The sequence below is a fragment of the Zingiber officinale genome, chromosome 1A (assembly GCF_018446385.1).
Source record: "Zingiber officinale cultivar Zhangliang chromosome 1A, Zo_v1.1, whole genome shotgun sequence".
NCBI classification, from domain to species: Eukaryota; Viridiplantae; Streptophyta; class Magnoliopsida; order Zingiberales; family Zingiberaceae; genus Zingiber; species Zingiber officinale.
Window position 1 is genome coordinate 139,989,652 of NC_055987.1, and position 23,157 is coordinate 140,012,808.

Genomic DNA, 23,157 nt, shown 5'->3' on the forward strand with positions numbered 1-23,157 from the left:
TTTTTTCTTTTCCAATAGGGGCATAGAGGGTTTGTTTAGACATGAATATAATACTATAAGGAATTCACAAGTAATGGCTCCAAGCAAGGTTTTTGCAGAATATTTCTCTTTTGGAACAATTGAACAAACACTGAAAGTGGAACATCAGCAATGGCAGAAATATCATCACATTTGACTATATTTTGAGGGGGAAGAAGTGACAGCAGATCTGAATAAGTAAACTGGTAGGGAGAAAGGGACATGAATAAATAACTTTAAGAGGTCAAGAAGGGAAAGCCCTTTTGTCTGTGACTACTCTTCCAGCAAAGGAATCTGTGTGCAAACAGCCATCAAATACAGTAAATATTACACTCTGCTTTTTCAAAATTACCTGTTCAAGTAGCAAAGATGAACTCTTCCAAACAGCAGCTCCTCCCTTTACTTGTATGAAAAAGGTTAAATAAAACCCCAACCCTTAAACCCTATCAAGAACGAACACCTCCAGTAGAAGTGTCACCTTATACCAAGCAAAATGCTCATGAAGAAGACAATGATAAATCATCAAGAAACATAAAACAAGGGCCTGAGAAGGTAATACAAGGTACGAATAGCCCCATGAGGTGAAAAAGATAGAAACGAGGGAGGTGGTTAACCTCCATCAACTGCTCTCAGTAATTTATGCTTTGCTCAAAAGAGAGGGTTTTAGCTAAGCAAAGCATTTGGTGATTCAAAAAGCTTGACAAAGAAAGAGAGGGATTGCTGATCCCACTGTTATCTTAATGCTTTTTTAGGGGACAAAAAGACAAGGTGCGTATCTTCCACACCAAGCTTGGAGGTGCAATCTTCTACTGACACAGTGCCAGCCATTTCTACACTCATGTTTCCAACTGCCAACTCTCCTCGGAGGAGGCACATAACCCTTCTTTTTCCTCTCCTCTTTCATCTGAAACATGTTGAATCTTGGGATCCTTTTACCTTCTCCTTTACGCTTCAAAAGCCTGAGTAAGCTAGCTTGGAATTGGATGCCGGAACAAACAGTCCACAGGATCTACAGGGCGGCTCAAGCCTGAGGCTCTAGGAAACAAATTTTAAACTTTTCACATTGTTTAAAAAAAAATTCACTAGTCCTTTTTCATTTATGGAGAATAGCAAATTAGAGTTGGGATCCACAATCGGCTTAACCAAAAACTAATGTATTAAGTGTTATTTAAAAATAAAGAAAAATGAAAGAAACATGAAGAGAATAATTTAAGAAAATAATAACATTTAAATAGGGCAACAATAAAAAGAATCATCTTCTTCTCCTCAACTCATCACCATCCACAAAGCACAAAAAGCAAATAAATAAAAAACAATGTAAAAAAAATAAAAAAACTCAATATAATTCCTAAAAAATAAAGATCGCAACGAGACCAAACAAATTATTATTATTTATCAAGAATTAAATGAGCATTTTTAGGCATAAAATAAAAGAAAAAATAAATTATATTTTTTATCATCTAAACCAGAACAATTATAAATGATAGAATAGAGATAAAAAAATTATTATGGTAAATACATCTAAATAAAAACTAAACTTAATGTTTATCAAGGAAATAAAATGATAGAGATATCTAACTTGATCCCATTCGGAATCTGAGTCAGATGGAGGCCGGCTGCGCTGTCGCTGGCGTTAACGGAGGGTGATGGTGACTTCCTTTGAGTACCGTACTTCACGAGTGGGTTCCCCAGGCTGCTGACAAGGGACGGTGACTAGGATGATGAAGCGTGAGTTTCCTGCGCACACTCAGACGAACACCCCCCACGTTAGGGACCAAGAACCAGGGAAAAAGTCCCCGGAGCAGGTCCTCCGACGCTTAAGTTAGGTACTTTTTCCCTAGAAAAACAGTAAAAATGCATAAAGTAGAAGACAGATGCGAAAAGGTGAGTGAGCATACCTGCGCTAGGGAGTGGACGTCCCTTTTTATATGACGATGTGTACTCAGAGCTTCTAGCAAGTGTTAGGGAATGTCGGGTGTCAGACTTTATCTGGCGATGGGTGACACTTGGCATCCTCCTATAGGTCGGAGGAAGGTTATGCTATCAGCTGGTCACAGACCGTTAGAATATACCCTGGCACAGCAAATATTCTCTGACAGGTGGTTACGATTCTCTAACTCTGTTGTTGTTTTCGTTGATCGAGCGTGAACAAGAGAACTTCTGACAACCAGTGATTGCCAAGCCTGACCGGGGAACCAGAGAACTCCTGACAACCACCGATTGCCTAGCCTGACCGGGGTGCATCTGAGTAGTCCTTCATGTCCCGACTAGGCGCATCAAGTTAGTGTATATGAGTTTGCTGTGAGAAAGCCCAGCCGGTGGAGATGGTTCCTTCTCCTTCTTCCTTATTCCTGATGTTACTAATCTGACTTCTTGACCTGGGCATCCCGACTGGTTCACCTGTCTGAATTCCCGACCTGGACCTCTCACCCGAGTAACCTGTCTGCATTCCTAACCTGATCATCTTGATCGAGCATCAGTTCTGAACTCCTGACCTGGGCCCCTCGCCCGAGTAACCCATCAGAATTCCTAACCTGGGCATCTTGACCAAGCATCCGTTCTGAACTCCTGACCTGGACCCCTCGCCCGAGTAACCCATCAGAATTCCCGACCTGAGTATCTTGACCGAGCATCCGTTCTGAACTCCTGACCTGGGCCCCTCATCCAAGTAACCCATCAAAATTCCCGACCTGGACATCATGACCGAGCGTTAGCTGGGTAACGACCTTGACCTGGGCATCCCGACCGGTTCACCTGTCTGAATTCCCGACCTAGACATCTCACCCAAGTAACCTGTCTGCATTCCTGACCTAATCATCTTAACTAAGCATCCGTTCTGAACTCCTAACCTGGGCCCCTCACCCAAGCAACCCATCAGAATTCCCGACCTGAACATCCTGATCGAGCGTCCCTTATGAATTCCTTACCTGTGCCCCTCGCCCGAGTAATCCATCAGAATTCCCAACCTGGACATCCTGACCGAACGTTAGCTGGGTAACGGCCTTTAACATTACATCCCCTTTGTGGGGTGATACGTCTTCTCAACCTTTGACTGTCACATCCCTTTGACTTCTGACTGCCACGTTCCCTTGACTTACGACTGTCACGTCCCCTCGACTTATGCCTGTCACACTCCCTTGACTTTTGACTACCACATCCCGTTGACCAGACCCTACCATTATGCACCGTATCATAACTCACTGTTGCTCAAAATTAATAAAATCCTCCATTTTTATGGAACACAATATGCACGAATGCATCATCATTTGAACTTAATCAAGAGAGCATAATAGCACTAACTGAATCAGCATGATAATATTAGGTACAATTTTTCTTCCGTAATCTCAACAAGCGAGAGAAGCATAGAGGAGGAGTTGGAAAAGGGGAAGAGGAAGAAACTAAAAAAAAATTAGCATTTTTTGAATAAAAAATTTCAATTCATATTCATTCTTATTATAAAGCATCAAATGCAACCAAACCAGAGAAGGTCAGATTAAGAGATATTGAAGAGGAATATAGATTATATTTTATAAAATAATATATATAATTAAAAATAAATTTTAAATTTTAAAAATAAAAATAAAAATTTTAAAAATATATATATAAATATATTTAATATAGATGACCCAAAGGATCTACTTGATTCTCATCTGAGGGGCACGTTAACACAATATATAAGTGGGGGAAAAAAATCAAAGTTTCTAAAGTGACATTATGAGTAAAGAAGCGTATCCACGCACACTGATAAAGCATGGATCATGTTATAAAGAACCACATTTTGCACTATAACAAACAAGTTGTCAGAAGTTTTGTTTGATCAAGTAGAATTTTTGGCACACGAGATCATTGCATGACTTCGGATATCATCTCTGGGGGAAAAATCATTACAAATTAGCAGAAAAATTATCAGGAAAACGATCTAGAAATCAATTCAATAATGCATTTTTCATTTGGGTTTACCAAAGTTATGGGCCCTTCTTCCCATGGACAGTTCGAGCTATGGCATCATTCTTGAAGCCATCCCTCGGCCTACAAAAAGTCAAAAACCACTCCAATCCATCAGTTGAATCCCAAACGAATACTTATAAAAATTGGAAATTTGTTTTATTATTGTAGAAAATATATTATTCTGTTAATATACTATAATATTATAATAATTTAGAAGAAAATTATTTAGGAAAATGATGTATGATGCATACTCCTAGTAGACGCATGCTGGATGGATTGGATTTTCAGTAAATATATAAAATAAAATAAAATTCTCAAATGATGAGAATACTTTTTTTTTAAAATTATTATTAAAAAGGATAGAAAGGACAAGATTGCGCTGGGCCCACTCCTCATGATTTATTTCGTGGATTTGTAGTTGCATAATTCCTCATCCGTCCACGTCAACTCCACCTGTCATGCACAATAATGGTACGTGGACCCTCCCCTGTGTCGGCATGGAGGAAGCAATTATTTATTTATTTGCATTTTTTTTCCCTAAATAAACATCGCTTATTTCGAACATATTTTATTTTATTTTTAAAAAGAAAAATCATGAACCTAACTATTTAGTTTGAAAAATAGTAAGACTATTTAGCCTAAAATCCTAAAGTAAGTTTCTATTAAAAATACCTACTTAGAATACCTAAAAAGCCAAAATAATCTAGAAAATTATTAATATTTATATTATAGAAACATTATTCTAATATATATATTTTTTAAAGAAATCATATTCTGAGCTGATTGGACAGGGATCCTCTAGCCCAAGATCTCTGGATGATCCTTTGTTCATTTATTAATTGGATGAACTGAATCTTACTTACTGGACTTCACCTGTTAAACTGGTGTGATCTAGTTATTTAACCAATGAATGAAAAGAATCTTTTTTTTATTAGAATTTGTTGGACCAAAAAATCTGAACTCAGCTGACTGAGGGAGGTTTCATATAAAATTGAGACATCAAACTGAATTTATTTTATTTTATTTTATTTTAAGTTAAAAGACTGGAGCTAGTATAGTTGTTTGTTGGTACAATTAATAAGTGTGTAGAGGTCCCCCGTCGACTTGTCGACAAGTCGTTATCACGCCCCCTAATGTTGGATTCTGTGAAAGCAAGATATCATCATCATCTCCACCACACACACACACACACAAACTCTCTTTCTCTATTGTATTTATTTCCATACCTTTGTGGTGTCGTACTGTGGTTCATCCACACCGGACATGAACTAGGATGGCCTCATCATTTGATGGAACACTGAGTTCTTGATATACTTGAAGGGCAGTTTTTCTTCTTCTTAGACTTCTTTCTACCCTACACACAAAGTGAAACGCATAAAAGAAGCAATGCCCACACAGGGGAGAACCAGCTAGTGAAGAAGAAAGATGAATAGAGTCAGCCATTAGTTTGGTCTATTTAGTTAAATTTAGTCTGCAATATCTTTTAGTCGAGACAAATTTGTGAAGAAAAAAATTGTCTGTGAGAGAGAGAGAGACAAAAGCTGGAATGTTGGACTGTTTATTAATTGTGATGGACTGTGAAGTGTACAGCAACAGTGGCTGCCATTGCACATGACAACTAACCAATTCATTATGAACGTTGGGACCAGTGCCTGAGTTTTGTATATCGTTTCTAAATCCTATCTTCCAATCTTCTATCAGCAGTGAGAGACACTTGCATTACTTGTTTTTTTTGGAGAATAGAACACGCAGTGAATTCCCGAGTATTCGAAGATAAAAGTAAAAAATTAATTGGACCAAAGAAAGAGAGTCTGAGTTTATTAGGTCCCATGGTTTGTCATGTGATATCACATGGCAATGCATCCTTCTCTTCTCTGTCGCTCCTTCAATTAATAGAACAAAAAACCAAACAAAATAGTAGTCTTGGAAGAGGGAGAGGAAGATCTTGAAGTAAACCTCACTTAACTAAACAAAATAGCTAAAAATGAGGAGCAACTCAATCAGAGTTGTTCTTCGACCTGAATTTGAAGTTGCCAGCTAAATATGTCTTCATCAAAATAATGAAAAAAAGGCATTATTTCTGAACTTTATACTGTCTCTTGTCCTCTCAGTCATTCCTTCTGTAGAAAAGGAAACCAGCGTCGCCTCTTGTGTAGAACCTTCAAGCCAAAAAAAGGTTACTGTCCACCTTAAAATGCTTCCTTGGCCTCTGCCATTTCCCTCCTTCGGTTCCGTCTCAGTTCCTGTTCATGTTCGTCTGCGCTTGCTGGGTCTGTAGCCTTATAGTGAAGTGCTAGCTACTACTCCAGCGGTTGAGGGATGGAGTTTGGCGGAAAGGTGGGTTTGTTGGCCGGTGCGTCCTCGGAATCTGGCGCTGTCTTCTCGTCTTCCATGGAGTCCTCCGACGCTGAGCTCAGCAGCCAGAGGGCGACTGAAGCTGAGGAGCATGGCATGCGATGTCTCAAGCTGGCTAGAACTGAGCTAAGGATGGCAGCGCCTGTAAAAATGTCGCCTTTCTTTACTCCCAACTGTCTCTTCCCTGAAGGAGGAGGAGGAGAGCAAATGCTGAGTTTCTCTTCACCGTCAAAGCAGGGAGCATTGATGCTCACCCTGGATGGGACATTGCCATGCTACCATCACCTATCAGCATCTACACCAGCTCCCTCTCATATGAGGAATGCAGGTGACTAGCATTAACTATGTGGCTGGCTATAGATAGATTGTTTCAGGCTTGTGTAAGGGAGCTACGGTTTTTGGTTGTCTGATAGAGTCCGGCGTAGGTTTCCTTCCAAGCACAAGACAACAGTTGTCTTGTAGGTTGGCTCTTTAATCCCAATGCTGAATCTACGAGTAGTCTTTTCATCGCCCTTTGGTTCTTTTACCGTGATTTCTGTCTCGCAAGGGGGAAAAAAAAGAGTTTTTGTCCTCTCCTTTTGCCGTTCTGGTTGAGTCTGCTATTCAAAGTTCTGGATTTTGGCAGGTAGATTCTCTGTTTCTTATAGTGAAATAAAGAGCAAGAAAGGGGGGAACAAATTTATACTAGCGCCCCTGCTGGTTTCTTTAGTGTATCTCTCGCTGTTTATCTGAGGAAGAATGGTCGAGGAGAGGGTAAGGTGTAAAAAGGGATCCATTTTGATGGGTAAGCTTCAAGCAATCCACGTCGCGCGTTTTGTCCGTCAAGAAGGATGTTCTGGTTCCTGTTTGTTTTGTGATTCTTGTTTCCTCAACTTATCTTTCTTCTTCTTTCCTCTCCTCTCTCAGGCATGCACACAGGGGGATCTGGTGAACACAAGCATGGAGTCTTGGCCAGGGTGAATGGACTTTTCACTCCTCCTCAGTGGCTGGAGTTTGAACGCCAGGCCTTGATCTACAAACACATCGTTGCAAATATTTCCATTCCACCAAATCTGCTGGTGTCCGTTAGGAGCGGTTTTGGGTTCCCTCCCTTCTCAGCTGGATATTTTGGTTCGAGTACGTGTAGACTTCTTTCTTTACCTCGTTGCTTGAAAGAAGCTGCTTTTGCTTTTGTAATCTGCTACTTAATTAGCAACAAGCGCAGTCATATCTGGTTTCTGAAAGCTCTCCTTCCACAGTATGATCAGCTCCCATGGTGAATTTGGCTATTTTGTTTAGCATAGTTTCATGATGTCTGCAGTGGGATGGCGGCAAGTAGGAAAGGAGGATCCGGAGCCGGGTAGATGTCGCCGAACTGACGGGAAAAAATGGCGATGCGCAAGGGACGTCGTCGCCGACCAGAAGTACTGTGAGAGGCACATGAATCGGGGCCGCCATCGTTCAAGAAAGCATGTGGAAGGCCACATCGACCATGCCGCGAATGTGATACCTACAAAGTCTGCCTCTGCTGCGCCTAGAGAAGGTGGAACTTCTGGCTGCCTCACCAATTCACTGCATCAGACTGAATGTTTGCAGACAAATGGTTGTTACCCTTCACAATTGGACAGGTAACTAATATTTTTGTTCTAATTTTCATGGTTTTGCTCCACTATGATCAAGCTGGAAGATGCCATCTAAATTGCTTAGTTAAAGGAAATTAATATCCTTAGATCGTTTCCTGTCAACTCAGTTATCAACTGTGTATTGTTCATGGTCCAATGCAACGAACTTCTTGGCCCTCCTCTAGTTCTGAAGATCGGAATTAACCAATTAGTTCAACTGCTCAAGTAGGAAACAACTTGATTCAAGCACAACATCAGATCTCAAATTGTTCTCTGTTTTTTCTTCTTCCCAAATTTCTAGTTTTTGCTTATGCATCCTAGATTTCTAACTACAATTTTGAGATCTTTCATGTCCTTTTCCTCGTTTGTCCTTGTTGATTATTCTGTAGGATGGAGATGAGCACTGAGAAAGTTAATGAATGCACACAAGATTTTGGATCTCTCTCCTCGCCTTATTCTTTGAACTCAAGGAATAGCAGCAAATTATTTCCATTATCACAAGAACAGAATCCCTTTGAAGAGGAGTCATGTGGATTCCAACATAGGTTCATTTTGATGGATTCTCCTTTCAAACCTCCCAGCAGTTCCTCAGATAGCATTCAATGCTCCGACGACGAATTGTCCAGAAACCAGTTTGTATCCTGGTCGGCAGAAGAAATGCAATATGATAGAACCCAACTCTCTATTTCAATGCCCAAGTCTTCTTCGAATTTGGTACCAGCCTCTCCAATCAGCAAGGAGCAAATGAGTCTTTCCTCACAGGAAAGTAATGCTATCAATGTGGTTCGAGAAGGTGTGCCAAAGGAAGCCAGCCAATATCAGAAAGGTCAGGTACTGATTTCGTCGTGGGAGTGTTCCATGGCCGGTCCACTTGGAGAGGTTCTAAACAATTCTAGGCACACCACCGACGAACAATGCAAAAACCTTTTCTCCTCATCTATAAACTTCTTGGCTGATGGATGTGATTTGAACAATTGGCTGGAGTCATCCCCAACTCATGTCCTGCAGAAGACTAACTTCCGGTCGGTGTCTAGCAGCGCTTGGAGCAGTCCAAGGGAAGATAACCGCAATTCACCTGAAAATAAAGGCAGCTTGTGTGATGATATTCTCGGTTCAGCTCTATTGCGTGTCCCAACAATTCCCTCATAGTGTGCCTTCTTCCGCAAACTGCAACGGCAAACATCAGCATAGAGAAACAAAATGAGTGAAAATGAACAACTGAATTGTTTCAAAGGAATGCAGAAAGGCTCGATGTGCTTACTTTTCTACCAGCATGTTTTTGTTTTCCTTCAGTGCTTGTGTACTTGGTATTCACTCTATCCAAAACCATGTTTATTCAAAACCATTTCGCTAAGTATTGTATGGTATGAATGGTAAGAACTGAAGCCACACAACAAATTATACTCTGTTCAACAAACTCTTCAGAATCATTTGGCCTCTGATTTGATATTCCACAAAGCAAACTTGTTTCAGAATTCACAATCAATTGAAATGCATGCTTTTATCATTTGATAGAATAATATCTCATGTAGTCAATGCTGCACATGGTTTTGAAGGACAAATAGTATAAATCTACACTGAAGAAAAATTAGCCAACCATTAGGGAAAAAAAACTGATGTATTTATTTACAGCTGCCTTTTCTGATTTCTGAAGTCAATTCTGTGAGAAGTGCCATGTTCAACAGCAGCATCCTCTTCTGCTCCAAAATGCTCAACAGCAGCCAATCATAGGAAAAACAAACAAACTGATATATTTACTGCTGTTTTCTGTGATTTCTGAATTCTAAAAGGTCAAAGCAAATGCAGCATCGACAATTCTGCAAAAGTGCCATGCTCATAGCAGCCTCTTCTACTCCCAAATTCTAGAGCAATAATTAGTGTATCCATGATGACTCTGTCACAACTCAATGAGGGAGAGTATGAAAAGATTAAGTGCAGTCATTGATCTTTAATCACAAGTTACTTTATTTGCTCATCAACATAATCTGGCTGTTAACAGGAGATGAGACATGATCTAATACTATAGGATCCAATTAACTTTAAAATGGCATTGTGCAATTTGACATAGATTAAATCAATTATAAAAATATATGGTAATGTTTTATATTATCTTATTAATTGAATGGTAGAATTCATTTATGATACAATCACAAGCTTTCTACAAAGCTACTCCAAAAAGTCTAGCATCTCTAGGATTACATCTTCTCTGATATCTTGGAAAATGACTTCTGTAAATAGACTCCAATCTCTCACACGAGGTTGGAGCTCATACCATTCCCTCCTGGTGTTGGATATCTCTGAAGAGGTCAAGTGGAGAGTCTCATTAGCTAGCTCATGGGCTAAACTTCCATGACAAACTGTGATGCTTTTGTGATCCTTCTCAACGGCCAAGACAGGTTTGTCTGCCTCATCGAATTGTTTCCCTGAACTAGCAAACTGGTTGGCGAAGGCTGGAGGGCAAACAAGCTTAGGCAAATGAACATGTTAACATCGCAACTCATCCCTAAGCTACAAAAATAGCTTAACGGGCAAGCAAAACCCAATCGCATTCTAATGACTGAGTGATGCATTAATCCCACAACTTTTGTCTCCATGCTCATCATCACATGAGAGAGGTCTCAATCGATGCGGGAACTAATGGAGGTCTCAGAATGTGTTGATGTGCATGAAGTGCGCAAAATTCTATAACTGCAAGAAACGATTTTGATGATCTTGTGTAAAACGGACTAGAAACAAATCAGGACAGATCAAACACATTTGTATAAATTACAGTTATGAAGGTTCACAGGAGAAACCAGCTAGATTTGAGAAGCAACTGTTCGTAACAAATTGTTTTTCCTGCATCGACCATACAACTGCTAGTATTATAGACTTCTCTATTTAGTTGACAACATAAAATCTGGTCCAACAGTTTAGAAGGTAAAACTTGTTGGTGGTTGCCGACGCCACCGTACCATTGAAAATTTTCATGGAAACTCTAGCACCCTGCTAAATCTCTCCACTTCAAGTAAATTAATCCTGCCCGGTAATGAGTATAAGCTCCAGCAACGACCAACACATGGAAAAGCTGGTGACTATGCCCTGCGATATCAAATTTTCCAGGCATCCAACGTTCAGGAACTCGTGTAGCATATACCAATGCACCGAGGCCGTAAAGAAGCCCCATCAATAGCTCGTAGCCTGTTGTCTGTAGTGCCTCTGGCCGATGGCTGAAAATAACCAGCTTGTGCAACACTGGAACCACTCCAGATACTCCCATCCCAAAGAAAAGACCTGCCCTCATGGCTCGATATTCAGGGTTTTGAAAAACTGGTAAAAGTGAGACAGTGATTGTGGCGATTCCGATAATAGTGATGCACCCGAGGTAGAGATTGCAGAAGAATGGATTGCACATGAATGAGTAATATACTGGGGGGTAGAATGATGTTGCAATGAGGGCAGCGATACCAGCATAGTCCAGGCGAAGCATAATGTATGCAAGACGTCGAGAGTGGCATGCTAGAAGATGGCAAGTGCTGCTAGCAAGGAGGCAGAACATTGCCCCGCCTAAGAAGGCAAAAAATGGCCACCGTGGAATCGTAGGTGCTAGTAATGGAGCTATCATATTAACCACATCGCCCTTCATAGCTGACTGCATATTCATCATATCATTGCATTTAGTATTTAAATATATATATAAACGTCTACATAAACATGAACTTCCACATCTAAACATATACATGGAAAAGCCAATGATATCCTCCAAGAGAACGTTTCATTCATTTAGTGTATATAGTGCCTTTGTAGTATTTTGCAAAACAAAGCTAATGCTTCTATGAGTAGAAGATAGTATATAGGGTTGTGGTACGAGGAGTAAAGCTAGAACATGTTGTACCCTTAGGCTTGTAAGGGTAATCAAGATAGGTCTAGTATAAAATTGAGGCAGAATTCGAGTTAATAAATAGAGAATTTACCAGAAGAGATAAATTAGTAGCATTAGCATGTGCAAATCTGTGGGGTAGGCAATATGAAAGAAGCTGCAAGAGGTGCTTGTGAGATAGAGATGTAAACATGTCCAGAGAAGCCAAGGACGTCTTCAATTCGTCCTTTATTCTCTGCAGATCAGATAGGTGAGGCATTGAAGGTAGGCAGGCCACGAGTTCTGAGTGAATCTTATGCAGATCAGCCTTCTTCAGAACATCTGGTAAATGTTGAAGTGAGTGGAGATCTACAACTGATGGAACCTTCGTTGCGGTGTATATAGTCAGAGTGAGAAAAAGAAAGAAGCCAATCAAGTGCCTGGAACACAAATACACCTCGTGTCAAAAATTGGAAGAAAGCATACATTATGGAATGCACTAGATTGAGAATATAATGTAGAGAAACTCACCAATTGGGTAAATAACTGACTAATCGGGTAATTGACACAACTAAGATCCAAACTAATTAAGAATGATATCGGTGACATGCTCAACAATATGATGATACTTAACAAAGTACACAATGAGGCTATGTTGTAGGTAGGAATTTTAGCCAAATCAAAATATCTTTTCCTAGGAGAACAAATTCAAGAAAAAGTGATCCAGACAAAAAATATGTTTGAAATACCTTTCCGAAAGATAATGGCATCTTGACCAAATACTATAGCACATGGGTAAAATTATGTTAATAAAATTGACAAATTTAATGTAGCCATATGAATATGAAAAATTGTTGCCTGCATGTGCATTATGCTTCTGAAAATAAACACTCAAATAACTAGTGCCTATGTTCAAATACAAGATTCACCTATACACAAAGGGTTGGAATTCTGAATCTAAAAAATTTCAACTAGTTGAGGAAACCTTCCTTCTAAAATCAATATGCTACAACAACACAAAAAAAAAATTGAAAAGAGAAAAAAATTTCTACTGCTGCAAGGAAAAACTAGGCAAACGCTGTATAATGTCATTTAGCAAGAAAGTGACAATATTCACCAATGAGAGCTGTTGGAATTTCTGATTGTAGATATTTTAGACAGGATGGTCTGTAAGGAGGTAAAAATTCGAAAAGTAAGACACTAAGACAAGGCCACAGATCATAGATGCAGAAGACTACAGCACAAAGAACAAAAGAGAAATAACAATAGGAAACTGAAAATAAAGAATCATAGCTGAAGAATTAAGAAAGAGAGAAAGAAGGTGTCCAAAACATTTCAGCCAACACAAAAATGAAACCAAAAGGCAAATCATTTCGTTGGCACACCATATTCTCTTTATGGGCTCATCTTTTATAAGCTTATCTCTTAATTCATATATTATGAAAAAAAATTCAGTGGATAGTTATCAAACTGTAACCCTTCCTTTAAGATAATTGCAGATTTCTCACTGCGTTTAATGAATGAATGTGTCAGGTTGCTTTACATTCTTAAGGAACTGTTGCATCAAACAAGCACTTCCAAGCAAAACCATGGTTCTTCTAGGACCATATCATGGAGATGTTGTTCGGGAAGATCTTATCATAGTGGGTAGTTATCGATCAAACCTAGATGATTTGGCTAAAACGAACCACAATATTAGCATAAACATACACATAAATTTTACAATATGTCTTATCTCAAATCAACGGCATCACATAGATATCATCAATGAAAAGAAAACTTTACCAGCCAGAAAGAGCAAAACAGATAGGGCTAATAGAAGTAAAGAACAGAGAGACGACGATTTTCCTTTTCGGTGACCAAACTTATGCCAAGACCAAATCTTTATTGAAATTCGAAAATAAAACAGCAGGATTCTTACGTCCAAACATTGAGGGTCTCGTTGTGAATGGTAAAAATGCTGAAGAGGATCTGCTTGAGCGGCCATTCGGAGCGATAATAGCCCAAGATGTACTCGTTGTCCTTGAGATAGCTAGGGAGGGAATGATACTCCACCAACTGGTACTTCACCTTCTTCCACAGCCGCCGGCGCGTCCCCTGCTTCCCGGCCCCGATCGGGGGTGACTCGAAGCCCTCCGTCGCCGCCATTGCGGAAGCCCAGGCACAGAGGGGGAAAACCGAAGGCCCTCGCTTTTGAAGCCCCGCCACCGAGACGAAGACGGAGATGCTCCAAAAGCGGAGCCTTGAGGCCCGTGATCGATCTAATTATAGGAACAAGGGATTCCCCTAGGTTTGATCGAGCGGATTGGTTTGGAAGAAATAGGGAGAGAAAAATTTGAGATTGAATTGGAAAGCGTCTATTTCTTTTATTTATTCGATCGCGATCGACGGGACAGCATCGGATTCACGTGCAATTTTAAAAATACAGGTTTGGTACTTTTTCTTCGCTCATTATTAATTTAGCGATATTAACCTGAATTTTTCTGATTTATCAATCGAAGACTCTGTGAGATATCAAGTTGGGCAAGACACGCAAAATTGGATTGCCCTTAGTTGACAAAGTATATCGTCACCCACACGTTTATCCACTCACATGGAGGTGATAAAGTTTACTGGCACACGTTAAAATGAAAGTTTTTTATTATTAAATAAAAGCGTTCTTTTACATAATTATAAAAAAAAAAATCTATTAGAATAAATCGAATCCACTGATTTTTTTTTTAAAAAAAAATCAGTTAAAAAATTCGGGTTGTACTGGCACACGTTAAAATGAAAGTTTGTTTTATTAAATAAAGGTGTTCTTTTACGTACTTATAAAAAATATATATATTAAACCCAATAAATCGAGCAAATCCACTGAAGTTAAGATTCAATTTTAAATTTTCTTATTTGATTAAATTAATAAATCAAATAAATTAATTTTTTAAGCTAAATTAAATTTTAGATATTATTATGTACAGAAGTACAAATATGTGACTATTTTACTTAGTATATATATTATAAATCTCTCAACATAAACCCCTCCTCCACTACATAGATGGAGTTTATAGTTTTTTTTATAAATCTGTATCAAAATTTTGAGACCAGATTTACAAAAAAAGATAGTAGAGAGAAGATAGAAAAAGAATTTTAAAAGAAGTGAAATTTTTAAAAGAGAAAGATTTTATGATAATAGAAAGTGGTTTTTAAAAGAAGGTTTTTAATTTTTAATGTGATAATGATGTGATTTACGACTACAGATGCCCTTAGATACTTAAGTACGTGGCTATTTCACTTATTTGGTAATTCTAGACAGAATTTGCAACCACATTAACTGAAAGGTGGCAAAGTTGAACATCTTTATGCAGGTATCAATGATAGTGCGATAACTGATAAAGAGATCTGAGCAATCCTGACTACACATACCCAAGAACAATTAAAACTAAAATTATGTACAGAAGAACAAATAAAGCACAGAAAAAGGAAAGACATGATGATTCCATGTGAACAGATCAAATTACAAATGCTAGTTTAGTTAATCAAAATGCTAGTGAATTCAGGCAGTTGAATTAACTGTCCCGTGGCTGCTGGCAGATGATTTCATCAAGATAGATCTGGACATCTCTTAGCTTCTGTTCCATCTCTGAAACATTTAATGAGTGGACATCTCTTATGTCAGAGAGTGTTGTTACATGTCGATCGGCATTCAACAACTGATTCAACCTCGCTGTGGCCAATTCTTGCTTAACCCTTATCTGCTCTAAATTTCTCAAATCATGTTCCATCGTTTCCTTGTGTAAAATGATCTCACCTTCTTTCAAATCCAAATTAAAGATGCAATTCTGGAACTCAAGTAAAAGATTGTCAATCTCAGATCTCCCATCCTCTTGCATATCATCGAGCATTTTCTTATCTTCCATCATTTGCTGTAATGTAGCTTCTGCTTGTTGCAAGGATAGCAGCCCATTTTTCACCGATGTTTCAGCATTCTTGATGTCAGCATCAGTTGATTCAGTTTTCTTCACCAAGCTTCCAATTTCCTTCTTTAGAATAACTAGTTGTTCCTGTTGCTTTTTCAGCTCAGCAGATAGCTTGCTTTTCTCCTCTTCAGACTTCAAGAGTTCGAATGCTTTCCCAAAATTCATAGGCTTTGGCACTGGCATGTCAGCATTTTCCACATTATCAATTGCAAAGAGCACTCTTTCAGTCTTCTGTCTTTGAGTTTCTATTTCATGGAGCTTAGACTTGAGATTATCGATGTTGCATCTCAACAGAGATTCAGACTGCTGGGCTTTCGCCAAAGCAGCGTTGATTTCACCCTTGCCAGCTAGAAGACATGCTAGTTCTTCTTTCTTTTGTTGTACATGTTCAGAACACACATTAAACCTGGTTCTTGTCCGACCTTCTCTTTGTTCCCAGTAGTTAGCTTTGGATGAAAAACTCTGAAGTGCTAATTTCAGAGCCACAAACTTATTCTCCAATACTGTCTTTCTTTCCTGCAGCTGGGACAGACCAACCTCGAGTTCCATTTGCTCCTGTTGCTTAAACTTAATGGCATGGTCCAATTGTATAGCGTTTTCAGATAGTTCATTGACCTCAGTAATATTTTGCTCAAGTACCCCAAAGTATTTAACAACATTATTTCCTACTGCAGCAAACTTATCTCTTACCGACTCCAAGTTTTCTCTAACCAGCTGTGGCATTTTCTCTGGCATTTGTGCTAGATCTTCCTTTGGATTTGCTGGTTCCTGCTTCTGAAGACCCATTTCTTCATCCATTTCGACAAGCTTTTCTGGACAAGAAATCTCTTCTTTGGTTGACAATACTTTTGTTTCCATAGAAGCAAGAATTCTTTTGAACTCATCCCTCTCCTTCATGGCTTCCTCATATAAGCCCATCAGTTTCTCATTTTCTTCATGCAAATCGTGAAGCTGGTGATGAAGATTTTCAATATCCTTAATCTCTGAGTCATGGAATTCATAGTTGGACTCTTCAAGCCTATTGTCATTGTGTTCAGAAGAAATTTCATCTTGTCCTTCTGTTTGCACGAATTTACAACTGCAGACAGCAACATTGTTAGCTCCTTCTGCAATTGCACTCTCATAGAGTTCAATCAACTTGTTGTTGTCATCGATAAGGACGTTAAGCTTCAACCTTAACTCTTCATTCTCCCTGGCTAATGCAATAGCTGATTCATGAGCTTTGACTTCTCTCTGACTAGCAACTGCAATTGCATCAACCATTGTTTTAAGTTCTATCTGTTCATCAGAAGACTTCTCCGTTTCCGGAATAATGCATTCAGATTGGGGAAGTTGGGATCCTTCAGAAAGAGCTAGAGTTGACTTTCTCTGTTCTTCTAGTTGGAAAACTAACTCATCAACACGCCTGCAGATTTAAAATGTTAGCAATGGTCATTTGATTGATGTTATCCATAGAAGGTGTGTCCTCTCCTACATGTCACCAGTGTACAATCGATAATAACAATTTTAGGACTCACTGAAATGTCCAATTAGAACATCAGCTTAAACGATCATTCATATATAATCATCCAGACTCCAAATAAATGACAGGACACTACCTACATGTTTTGGGTTGACAAATTGAAATAGTACCTTTCAAGTTTTTCTTTGGTTTCAAGGGAAATTGAAAGATTTCTTCGGAGTGCTTCTGTCTCTCTCTGATTTTGAATAGCCTGCAATATGAAGATATATTTATAGTAAAAAGTACCAATCTAAAACTCAAAAAAAAAAGTTGAAAAGAAACTGATAGCACACCTGCAGATGGAGAAACTCGTTTTCTTCACTTCCAAAAGCATCCCAAGATGATGAGAGGTTCCGCTGTGCTCAAAGAATTTAAAGAATTAATCAGAAGCGTGTTTTCAAATTGCACCAAAGTGAAAAGTAGTATTAACTAGCAGCCAACTTAAGTATTGCTATGAGGTTGCTAACAATTAATTAGATGAGAAATATGAAGTTAGAAAGTAGAACTTGAGACCAAGTTGTTCGACACTAAATCATGACTCATTTTACAATAGAAGTCACATTTGATAATTATTTTTTTTTAAAAGTAATTTTTGTACCTGAAAAACACCAGAATCTTTTTCATGCATAAGTCTCCAATCCAGGGCCTCCAGTAACTAAGAAGAACCCACGTTTAATAGGCATCAAGAAAGGAATAATGTGACTTCATATTTTCTTAAGAAAAACGCCTGTACCTTATCCTGTAAAACTGTTAGCTGTTCATTCATCATTTCTCTTTCACCTTCTTCAACAAATGACTGCAATCTGGTTGTCATAGATAAAAAAGAAAAAAGAAAGGAAGAAAAAAAATGGTTAACTAACGGATTTGGTAATACATTAAAAGAGTTGAGGAAAGTAACAACAAAGGTGAATATGGTTAAGCTAGGAATGTGCAATTTCATGACAGGGACAAGTTGTGGTGACAAGGAAGAAAACAAGGAAAACCTTCTTAGTTCTTCTTTCAGTTGCAGGTTTTCCATCGCAAATCTGGTAACTTCTGGATTACGGTCGACTTGGTTTCGAAGAACATCTATTTCTTTCAGAAGTTCTCCCTTCTCCTGCAACAGATGTGTTTCTGCTGATAGCTTTCCACCAGCAGTTGCTTCTAACCGCTTTATTTGCTCCTCGCGAAAACGAAGTCTCATCTTTAAACCTCTTACTTCCTCCGTTCGTTGAGTGATCTAGTGTTTTATAGAAAAAGATAGATGCCTTTAAATAGACTAGTTTCTTAACCTTGGAAATATCAAAGCACATAAGGTAAAGTTATTGCCACATATATATAGAATGTTCATGTTAATAAAATCAATCAAAATCATTGTGCTTATCCTTTTAAAACAAATTTCGTGGGCATTTCAATAAATCATACAGATCTAGCAAGCAGATTTACACTGACAATCACTTACCAGCTGTTCTGCAGCCTGCTTTTCAGCAGTCATTGCTTTTAATTCTGTTTCCTTGTCCTTCTCTCTTCTAAAAGCTGCAACTAGAGCAGCTTCACTATCCTTCCTCTAGAGATTAAACATATAGAGATATCAATTCAAGATTACACAAGGAAGAAAATAAATATCTGTTATCATTTGTTTATCAACGAGTGTGTAGCGAGTACTCGACAAACTGTAATGGTTTATTGTTGCCAAGTACCCAGCAAGTACAGAAAAAATATTGACTAGATACAATGTTCAAATTAGGACTATGACACAAACCTGAGATAACCGTTTATCAAATGTCAGTGGACTGAATGATCCCTGCTCTCCATCCCACTTGAAAGAACATGGAGATCCATTAAGAGAAGAACTCAAAGTATCATTTCCAGCTCCAATGTTAACTAATCCTCTTAAGTGATTTACTTCTTTCTGCATGGGTTTAAGCAATCTCAATGAAGAGTAGGGAAAACTAAAAAGGCCATAAACATAATAAGAAATTCTTCTTAAATGTACTATTGGTGTATTAGAAGCCACATCAAAAAAAGATAAAAATAGGTGTCAATAAAAGCCAGCATCAATATATTCAGCACAGATGGAAGTGCGTAAAAGAAAAAAATATGAATAATTTCAGGAAAATCTATAGGGAAATTCATATGGAAAAAATGTAGATAGGTCAAATGATTTCCATTAGTGACAATGTAAACAATATCACATGAACCTTCAATTGTTGAATTTGTAGACGCATGCTGATGACATCGCCAGAAGCATCCTCATTTACAATTGCCTGGAGAAGAAATAACAATGTGCATATTATGCCTTTGCAAACTAATGAAGCATAATGAGAAAAGTATAGTGCAATACTTACATTGTTCCTTATGAACTTGGCACGTTGTGCAAACTTAAGTGTACTTAATGTCTCTAAAGCACAGCTAGAAACAACCAAAAATACCAAGGATAAATGCTAAATATGTCAAAGGAAGAGATACAGAGCAAGAACATAAATCAAAGAAAATAACGCACCAATTGGATGGGCTTATGTTTGCAATTATGATTGTCTTAGAGTTACCTCCAAGTGAATCCTGAAAGAAACAAAGAAATAAGAATCTAACCATAGAGGCTTACACAAAGACAAACATATAGTAATCTAAATACTAGATACCAAGATTTTATATGGTAAAATCGAAAAAAAATGACACTTTCCTTGCACTAGAATACCAATAGTCAAGTCATAATAAGGATTTTGAAGTTAGATGGCAAACACATTCATGCTCAATTTTATGGGTATAGTTAATGTTACAGTCAGTCAAAAGAATATGATCCTTTGCAGAACAACCTCCTTCCATCATGCAGACAATTTTGCATCAAAGAAACTTATACAAGTTATTTACTGAAATAATCTGATGCCTATACAAAGCTATTCTGGTTTTGTTTGATATTTTAATAATAAGCTGCACTGAACCCATTTTCCAGGAAAGATGTAATAGGGAAGATCAGGACAAAGTTGTGAAACAACTTAAGAGATATTGGTGTTTTAGATACGACAACACAAATAATTGTTTTTAGATTTAGAATGAACTTTCATTGATTAAATAAAACTTTCATACTGTTGTACTCCAAGGAAAGAAAATTATATTTAATAAATATTTACTCCATCAAACTTCCTTAAATTTTCTACATGCATAGTTGCATGCCACAACCTTCGATTAGACAACCAACACAATTTACCTGAAGAAGGAAAGTCAACTTTGAATCTCTATAGGGTACATGCAGTGATTTCTTGTTTGACATACTGACAAGGTTCATGATAACAAGTCTGCATGACACAAAGCACCACCTTAGGTAAACAAACATATGCACGGTGATTACATTTGACAAATAATTAAATAATCTAGAAACCAAAGTATCTTATAAAACTGGATTAGATTAAGTAAGTTTACATACCCTAAAGTTGAAAGTGATTTATTTATGTTGGTTGCTTCTTTCAGTCTATCACCTTCAGCACCTGAGCTCTTCTGTCTGCATTAATATGTTTGTTCAGAAGTGTCCAAGTACAGATCAGGAGAAATAACATGTAACTTGTGCTTAAGAAATTCACAAACTAATTGAAAAAATTTACCTCTCAGACCCTGCTAAATCTACAAGATTAAGCCGAGCGAACCTATGATGAGTAACACCCTGGGATTCCCACTGCAAAATTGAGAAAACTCTCTTAAATTGACATAAATCCAAGATTACACTTCATACTATTCAATGAAGACTGCTACAGATTCTATAAGTCTTACCCACCTTACTTTCTATGACACAAGTAAAAACACTATGAGAACGGCTGCTAGCTCTGTTCATGTTTGTAGCAGCCACCTTTCTGTTTGATGACCCCTACAAGGAAATTGAAGCAAATTATTATGCATTGAAAATCAAAGAAATCAATAGAGTATAAGTTTCAAAGAAGTTGTACATAGCCAACATTTCTACATATTTAATTTGTCTACCAAGCTATAAAAAGCTTCTAATGGAAAGTAACAAGATATCAATTTCAGTTAAAATTCTAAACAAGTAGCAAGCATGATAGGATGATCATTTTTTTTCGACAGACCTGAATAAGTTGTTGCATAACATCGCGAGCACATGAAACCTCAAATTCTGAAAGATTCTCTACATAAACACCTTTCTTTGAATCTTCTCTTATCTGTCATAAGCAACAAGGCCCTAACTCCTTTCAGATGCCAACAGACAAATATTGGCATTTTATGCATGTAAGTGAGAAAATTAGAGATAGTTTAACATAATCAAGAAAAAAAATTCCCCACGATATAAATCCTTTTAAAACAAAAACAATTTATATGGATAGTGAAGATCATTAGTGAAATGCAATACAAAATAATTCAAAAACAATAGTTGTGTCCTCTCTTACCTGCAAATTTACACAAGATGGATTCAAAAGATCAAGTATATGCTCATTATAGATTTCTAGAAATGAGCATCTACATGTAAATTGCAGCTTTTCATCTCGTCGATCTTCTTTTTCCTATCACAGAACAATTGGCATGTCAAACTCTAGCCAGAAAATTATTCATTTGAATAAGGAATTTTAACCAGTGGGCAGAGACAAAGAATACCTTTTGTATCCTTGAGAAGAGATGCTCAAAAACTCTAGGTGTCATCCCACAGTTAACGCTATGTCTACGTGTTCCACCTTCAATGTCTCCTATCATTGTGTGTGTTTTTCCACTGCCAGTCTAAAATAAAATCATATGTCACAGGCGTTTTAGGTCCAGGCACAATCAAATATTGAACACATTTCCCGATCTTCACTAATGTTACTCTCATAATCTAAATGATAAGACATTGAAACATAGCTCAGACATTTCATAAGAATCACTTTTATTAGTTTGATGTATTTTAATATAGGTAACTTATGACAAAGAAAGATATATAATATTGCATTGGATAACTATCATAGGCAATTAAAGTGTTTTGAAAAAGAGTACTAGTAGAACTCACTTGGCCATAGGCAAACATACAGCTGTTATAGCCAGCCACACAATTCTCAACCATCGGAACTCCAGAAACTTTGAATAGTTTCTCCTGTTAAGCACAATAATCCAGATTCATCAATTGCAAAAGGAAAATTTTCACAAATTTAAGGAAGATCTGAAACATGACAAGTACTATTACCTGACTAACATGCTCATCAGCAATGAGATCAAAGGTGAAACGAGATTCAGGGTGTCCAGTCCATGCAATGGTTTGACAATTGTCCTGTCGGACACATCGACTGTGTCCTTGCAGGGATATCTCTGAACTGCTGAGAGGTCGGATTCGGATCGCAACCTACTTAAACCAAGGAAACAAGTAAGCCCCTTGGAAATTCGAAGGTTGCACAGCATACAACAGGAGGTTAAGCACAATCTCAAAGAAAAGCTAGACAAAACTATAATAAAGTTCGCATATTGTAAATCAGCTAAAAATCCTGAAAAAAAAAGTAAGAGAGATGAAAAAACATGAAATTTGCTAAGAACTTTCCCCCAAATCACCTTGGTCAATCAGGCACTCAGCTTTCAACTCAAAAAACCTTCATGTACCTGAACGTTATGGTCCTTCCAGAAGGAAGGATCCTCTTGCAGCTCGAATCCCTGAGCCGGCAGGCCGCAAGGGACGGCCTCCAGATCGATTTCCCCACCCACATCGGCTGCCTCTACATTCGTCACGGCCTCGTGAAACCTAACCCTCCCGGCAGCGCTCCCTGGTTCGACGACGGCAGGCATTTCCGACTACCGGAATCGAAAAGGGGGGACACTCGAGAAGAAGCGGGATTCGCGATCGATTAGGGTTCGGATCTGGAGACAGAGAGCGTCAACGGAAATTCAGAGAAAATTTGAACAGCATTGAGGAATCCTCGATTTTGTACCTAATTGACGATCGAGATGAGGTGAAATGGACGGTGGATACAACACGCATTCAAATTTCGCGACCGT

The 23,157-nt window shown here is 38.1% G+C and overlaps 3 protein-coding genes across 4 annotated transcripts; 1 reads left to right on the forward strand and 2 right to left on the reverse strand.

Moving 5' to 3' along the window:
• The first annotated feature begins 5,850 nt into the window (after window positions 1-5,850).
• LOC122035805 (growth-regulating factor 6-like) lies at window positions 5,851-9,380 on the forward strand. Of its 2 annotated transcripts, none has more exons than XM_042594920.1 (4): window positions 5,851-6,649; window positions 7,228-7,437; window positions 7,622-7,928; window positions 8,312-9,380. In XM_042594920.1, exons 1-4 carry the CDS (start codon window positions 6,286-6,288, stop codon window positions 9,069-9,071), a joined length of 1,641 nt encoding a protein of 546 aa, XP_042450854.1. In that variant the 5' UTR covers window positions 5,851-6,285; the 3' UTR covers window positions 9,072-9,380. The 2 variants fall into 2 exon arrangements, with proteins under 2 accessions (XP_042450854.1, XP_042450861.1); XM_042594927.1 differs by lacking the exon at window positions 5,851-6,649 and adding an exon at window positions 6,669-7,105.
• A 1,249-nt stretch (window positions 9,381-10,629) lies between these two features.
• Window positions 10,630-14,114, reverse strand: LOC122035816 (heptahelical transmembrane protein ADIPOR3-like). The gene is made up of 3 exons (XM_042594941.1): window positions 13,682-14,114; window positions 11,876-12,200; window positions 10,630-11,553 (listed from the first exon to the last, which is right to left on the reverse strand). The coding sequence occupies exons 1-3, from the start codon at window positions 13,906-13,908 to the stop codon at window positions 10,900-10,902; spliced, it is 1,206 nt and encodes a 401-aa protein (XP_042450875.1). The 5' UTR covers window positions 13,909-14,114; the 3' UTR covers window positions 10,630-10,899.
• A 966-nt stretch (window positions 14,115-15,080) lies between these two features.
• On the reverse strand, window positions 15,081-23,034 carry LOC122035821 (kinesin-like protein KIN-12G). Its single transcript, XM_042594952.1, has 21 exons — window positions 22,765-23,034; window positions 22,358-22,513; window positions 22,184-22,267; window positions 21,799-21,918; window positions 21,594-21,707; window positions 21,276-21,368; window positions 20,969-21,058; window positions 20,799-20,869; window positions 20,624-20,698; window positions 20,408-20,495; window positions 19,703-19,761; window positions 19,548-19,611; window positions 19,401-19,466; window positions 18,962-19,111; window positions 18,662-18,766; window positions 18,204-18,439; window positions 17,954-18,023; window positions 17,819-17,875; window positions 17,514-17,576; window positions 17,352-17,431; window positions 15,081-17,124 (listed from the first exon to the last, which is right to left on the reverse strand). Exons 1-21 carry the CDS (start codon window positions 22,945-22,947, stop codon window positions 15,309-15,311), a joined length of 3,840 nt encoding a protein of 1,279 aa, XP_042450886.1. The 5' UTR covers window positions 22,948-23,034; the 3' UTR covers window positions 15,081-15,308.
• Window positions 23,035-23,157: the final 123 nt, after the last annotated feature.